At 58.4% G+C, this 6,068-nt stretch overlaps 1 protein-coding gene across 1 annotated transcript in view; it reads left to right on the forward strand.

Moving 5' to 3' along the window:
* The window catches only part of TTYH2 (tweety family member 2), a gene marked incomplete at its 5' end in the record, with an annotated part of 44,393 nt that extends 38,710 nt beyond the window's left edge, over nt 1-5,683 (forward strand). The window contains one exon of the mRNA XM_004709320.2: nt 5,011-5,683. Coding sequence (XP_004709377.1) covers nt 5,011-5,091 — 81 coding nt within the window. The remainder of the gene's footprint in view (nt 1-5,010) is intronic.
* Nucleotides 5,684-6,068: the final 385 nt, after the last annotated feature.

Raw genomic sequence — 6,068 nt, forward strand, 5'->3', positions numbered from 1 at the left:
CAGGCCTCTCTTCCTGGTGCCTCTGGGTGTGTTCTCACCTTCTTGTTCGTAGCCGGACACATCCCCACGCGCACAGGCCGGGGATTCTTTTGCCATAGATCCATACCGGCTCCCTGCCATGGAGTGGATGCCGACTCACAGTGACCCGAGAGGACAGGACAGAACTGCCCCTGGGGGTTCCGAGACTGTGACTCTATGGGCCTTTCCACCAGCTGGTCCGAGAGAGGAAGATGAGGCTTTCCCACCCACAAAGATTGACAAGGTCCGGAACCCAGAGGGCAGATCTGCTCTTGACCTAGAGCAGTGGTTCTCAACCTGTGGGTTGCGACCCCAAAGCTTCCACAGGGGCTTCCCCGTTCATCACAGTAGCAAAATGACAGTGAATTAGTAAGGAACATAATGTTATGGTTGGGGGGTCACCACAACATGAGGAACCGTGTGAAAGGGTGGCGGCATGAGGAAGGTTGAGAACCGCTGACCTAGAGGGTCACTGTGAGCCTGAAGCATGGTGGGGCCTGGGTTTTGGTGGAGTCCCCTGGTAATTCGGGTGCTGGCTGATTCCCCGATGCAGAGGGAATGTGTGCCTTCTCGTGTCTCTCTCATAAGCAGGTCACACACCTGGGAGCCTGCGCCTAACCTACACGCCCCTGTCTTCTTTGATGCTCATGCCTCGGGATGGAGATAACAGGCCTGCCTGGGTCTTCACCAGGGACTGACAGCCTCTGAAAGGGCAGACACACACCTCGCAGGGGCGGAGACATAACGTAGTTGCGAGCTGCCTGTAGAGACGGGAAGGGAGGGCCAGGGAGAATGGTTTCCTTTTAGATCTGCACCCCACGGGCTGCGGGGCGGGCTCACCCGGCTCTCAAGTGCCTGGGTCCAGGCCTGCTGCTCAACCCCCACCTCCAGCCAGGGCCCCCTAGAAGTGTGCTGTGGGCAGGAGCCTAGGGTAGAGAGTGGCCAAGTTGAGAAGGGTGGGGGGGGTGGGGGTGGAGCTAAGGGTCCCAGGAATCCCGACTGGTACAGAGCTAGGCAGAGGCAAGGGACAGACAGTCAGCCTCTAAGGCCAAATGCCAACTTGTCCTGTATGATTTCTGGCACTTCCCCGCTCCCTGCCTCCGTGTCCCCACCTGTGCATGGGGATGGTAATAACACGGACTTTTTAGGGTGGCCAGGAGTCCCAGGGGTGCCCTGGGTTAAACTTTGGGCTTCCAACCGCAAGGTCAGCGGTTCAAGCCCACCAGCTGCTCCTGGGAGCAGGACGAGGCTGTCTGTTCTCATGCAGGTTAGTTTTGTAATCCCTAAGGAGCTGTCCGTGCAGCCTTACAGGGTTGCCGTGAGTCAGAACTGACTGCGGCAGGGGTTTTGTGTTGTTTGATTTTTCCAAAACCATTGTATTGGGAGCTAATACGGATATCGTATTGCTCCAAAGTTGGGTACATCAAGCAGTGTTGTACAAGTGCTATGTGGCCATGGCTTTTGACTGGCTTTTTTGTTCCTTTGCGCGGCCAGGTGCCATGAGGGTGCAGCCGTGAAGCAGTTAACAAAAGGCTAGTCCTGTTTGAATCCCCAGCTGCTCCCCTGAGGGCGATGCGGCCTCGGCCTCCCTAACAGCCGTGGCCTGGGAAATGCTGGGGGCCAGCCCGATGGCCCTGCCGGTGCAGTGGGAATGGGCCTGGTGGCCGAGCATTAAAACGCGGTTGGGACGGACTGGCAGCACGTTTTGGTGTGTACGTGGGATTTGTCAGAAAGCGAGCAGGGGGCGGAAGACAAGGCCGGAAGTCTGCGAGGGTGGTGACAGCAGAGGCCTGAGCCAGGTGTTTCTCAGGGAAGGCGCCCTCGAGGCACTACAGGTGGGACACCTTTCACCTGCCATATCCAGAGGGGGGCTTTGTGGGGAGGGGGGCAGCCAACGCTGGATGGAGACCAAGTGAGACCCACACGTTGCCGGCACCCACAGAACCAGCTTCCCAGGTGCCATTCTCTCTCAGAACCGGCGTTGACCTGGGTGTGGGGTGGTGATGAAAGCTGCCATGTGACTCTCTGGGGCCTTGAGGGACGAGTCTTCATGGGCCTGAGGAGCAGGTGACGTCAGAGCCATACCTCAGAGCCCTGGTGGACTAGTGGGCTGCTGGTTGGGGTGCTAAGCGCAAGGTCAGCTGTTCGAAACCACCAGCCTCTCCTCCGGGGAAAGATGAGGCTTGCCGCTTCCGTGAATATTTTTTTTTTTTTTTTTTGGCCATGAAGATTTACAACCTCGGAAACCCACAGGGGTGGTTCTCCTCCGGCCCACAGGGTCAACATGAACCCTCCAAATTGACCCTGCCAGTGAGTTTTTTGCTTTTTTTTTTTTCTCCTTAGAGCAGGGGCCATTTTGCCCCCCCAAGGGACATTCACAGTGTCTGGGACATTTTGCCAAGGGATTCCCCGTGGCATGCGGAGGGTAGGGGCCAGCCCTCACCATACAGACTAACCGGCCCTGCCCAGGCCTCCCGTGCCTCCTCCCACCTGGGTGTGGCTACCCAGAGAGCAGCCTGCCCCCTTGCATAGCGCCATGGACGCGCACTGACCCTTTCCCTTTCCGGGGGTCTCCGGGGTCCCCCAGGAGGGAAGGTGGACAGGTTGAACCTCTTCCCGCCAGCGCTGACGCTGCTCCGGGAATGAGACTGGTTGATCCTTCATCCCAACCAAGCAGAAGTCAGAAGCCGGGGAACTGAGGGCCAAGTGTGCTTTGGGGACTACTCTCTGTTTGGGGGGTCCTCGTGGCCTGGAGGTTCCCCTCCGGGCTGCTAATCTTGAGGCCAGGGACTTTCTATTCCCATAAAGAGTTAAGAGTCCCGGAAACGCACAGAGGCAGGGCTACTCAGAATCAACTCGGTGGCAGTGAGGGGTTGTCTGTTTGGGATACAGACAGGCCCCTCCCCCTGTCACTCATCGACACAGAACTGGCCATATTTGTCCAAAGACCGGATGAACCTCCCTCCCAGCATTAAAATGCGGTTGGGATGGACTGGCAGCAAGTTTTGTTTTCTCTCTTGTTTTTTCATACACACTCCCTGCTTAGATAAAGTTGGCTGCTAGGTCCCACCAGCCTCAGGGGAGTCCCGCCCAACGGCCACAGGCTGTGCCCACCTCGTCCGGTGCTACCTCGGAGGCCCAGAGGGAGGAAAGGACCACTCCACCGGCCCTGCCCGTCCCAGCCTGCACCGTGCCCACCCGGAAGTCGTCAGTCAGCACCTCCTTCTCCCAGCTCCGTCTCTGGGGTGTCCAGCGGTGGCTGGTTCCAGAGCTAGACCTCCGTGAGCAGTCTCGGGGCATCTCCCCCCAAGACCCCACCCACCCCTCCAGGCTGTCTCCTAAACTGTGGACAGAGAAAGACCCAGATTGTTCAAAGGCAGTCCCTCTCTGAGACCTGACTCACTGAATTGGAATTTCCTGGAAGAAGCCCTTGTCCAGAAAACCCAGCCCACTGCCCTCCAGCGGACTCTGACTTTCTGGGATGGCAGACCCTGCAGTTAGCCGCCCAGCGCTTGACCACGGGGGCACCAGGGTTCCTCCGCCATCGCCCAGAACCCGGGGGAAGCTGTCTGCTCCCCTGGAAGGCTCTTTGGGTGGGGCTGAGGGTTTTTAACTGGTTCCAGTCAATTCTGACTCAGATGAGAGCAGAACTGCCCCTGTGGGTTTCTGAGGCTCTGACGGTCCAGGTCAGTGGTTCTCAACTGTGCCACGACCGTCACGCAGCTCCTCACGTGGTGGTGACCCCCCAACCATACCATTATTTTCATTGCTACTTCATCGCTGTCATTTTGCTCTTGCTGTGAATCGGACGATCCCTGTGAAAGGGTCGTTCAACGCCCCCCCCAAAGGGGTCTCAACCCACAGGTTGAGAACCGCTGCTCTAGGGGAACAGACAGCCTCCTCTTTCCCCCAAAGAGCAGCTGGTGGCTTTGAAACACCATCCATTTGGTTAACAGCCTAACTTGCCACCCAGTGCACCCCTAGGACCCTAGCTCAGAGTTACTGTCTCGGTCATCGCAGTCCTAGCGTCCAGTGGAGAGCCTATGATGACGTGGCTGAAGCATCAGCTTTGGGTGATGATGGGCATGCGGACAATGGAAAATGGGCGGGTTTTTGCAACAAAGCACCAGGCTATTCAAACCCATCAGCCGCTTCTCAAGAGAAAGATGAGGGTCCCGGCTCCTGTCGAGATTTGCAGTCTCAGAGACCCTGGGTAGGGTGAGTGCCTAAGGGTTGCTTGGGAGCCTAGGAGAGTAGTGGTTACATGTTGGGCTGCTAACCGCAAGGTCAGCAGTTCAAAATCACCAGCTGTTGCAAGAGAGAAAGATAAGGCTCTCTTCTCCCATAAAGAGTTACAGCCTCCGAAACTCACAGGGGCCACCATCATCATCGTCCCCTCCCCTCTTCCTGCCCTATCGGGCCCGCTAGGAGTCCGCATGGACTCGATGGCAGTGGGTTTGGTCTGGGGTTCCGGAGTTGCTTCTTGGAATAGCCTGGAGAGTTTAGGAACGACTCCGATTGTCTTGTGAATTCTAGGAAGTGCGCCTGGGCTGGGGCCTGCCTACCTCTGAAGCTCCACTGTGGTGGGCTGGGCTCTGTGGCACCGCCTCTTTCCTGCTGAGGGCTGTCCAGGGCATTTGTGCAGGTGTAGGAGGAACCTCAGTCAAGGTCACAGGGCAGCCAGGTTCCAGTGCAAGGTGACCTGGGCCTGGGCATAGAGGACACCTGGCCTCTGAGATGTGTGATCAGCCTGAGCTGAGAGTGGGGCAAGGGCTACCTCCCCCCTCCTCAGCCTTGGCCTCTCACCTCAGTGACCCGCCAAGCAGGGCCACCTCCAGTCCCACGGGGCACTGACACTAGAACTCGCACCTGGCTGACGTGGTGGCAGGCCTGGATCTCTCTTCTCAGAGAAGCATCTTACTGCAGGGTCCAGTGTGTCCGGCCCTGCGACCGGGTCCTCTGTGCTGACTGGCGCCTCTTCTCTCCCCACAGTACTCCCCCAGCATGAGGGCCACCTACCTGTCCGTGGCGGATGAGCACCTGAGGCACTACAGGACGGAGTTTCCTGCCTAAGCACACCCCCTCCGGCCTCCTCACAGAAATCCAAGCCAGGATTGGAGGGCGGCTTCCGCTGCGAAGGGGAGCGCTGAGTGCAGCCTCGGAGGCCGGAGATGCAGGACTCGGGCAGCCTGCCCGCTTCTGTCCACCGCCACCAGGCGCCAGGCCTCCCAGAGGTGCAGTCTCCAAACCACCTGGACCTCGCTCCAGCAGCCTGGCTGGGCGCCAAAGGAGCTCCAAGTGGACCCCATGGACAGAACCCCGCCTCCTGTTAGCACAGGGGCCTGAGTGGGCGGCACTTTCCTGCTGACCACCTAGCCAGAGGTGCTGTCACTGGCAACGAGACTGGACGCCGCCCAAATCAGAGTCCCCGGGCCAGCTGGACCCTTCTGGTCCCGGAGCGGGTGTTGGGGAGTTGCAGCAGGAGGCTGCTGGGTCCAGGGTTGTGGGGACCCAGCCGGTGCCTGGTGGCATCTATAATGAGCCCTGGTTGGGGTGGGGGTGACAACCTGCGGGTCTCACCTGCCCTCTGCCACTTTATCAGCTCCCCTCCATCCCGGAAATGATGCTCTGGGGTCTCAGGTATTAACAGACACTCTGAAAACAGCGTTAACACTTTTCTTTTCTTTTTTTTTTTTTGGGGGGGGGGTTGTTAAACGTGGGTGTGTGTCAGCATCCAAGATGGCCGACAGCGTCCAGCCACAAAGATGGGGGTGGGGGTAGGGTGGGGGGGTTTCCAAAAGTTCATGGGAGAATTCTGTTCTCTCCGCTCCATTGTTCACCAACTGCTGACCCCATTCACGGCCGGCCATGTACCCTTCTTTCCTCTTTTTGAAGAAAGGAGCACGCGTTTTAAAAAGCATTCACCCCCTAAGGGTTGGAAAGACCCCAGGCCCAGGCTCTTGACCTTGCCCGGTTGGCTGCAGCGGGCTGCAGGACCCAGGCTACTCCTACTGCTCAGTTGAGGCTGGTCGGTCCCCTCCCTCCCCCTC

This window comes from Echinops telfairi, unplaced genomic scaffold (genome assembly GCF_000313985.2).
Source record: "Echinops telfairi isolate 266 unplaced genomic scaffold, ASM31398v2 ScPeMD7_7458;HRSCAF=8496, whole genome shotgun sequence".
NCBI lineage: Eukaryota > Metazoa > Chordata > Mammalia > Afrosoricida > Tenrecidae > Echinops > Echinops telfairi.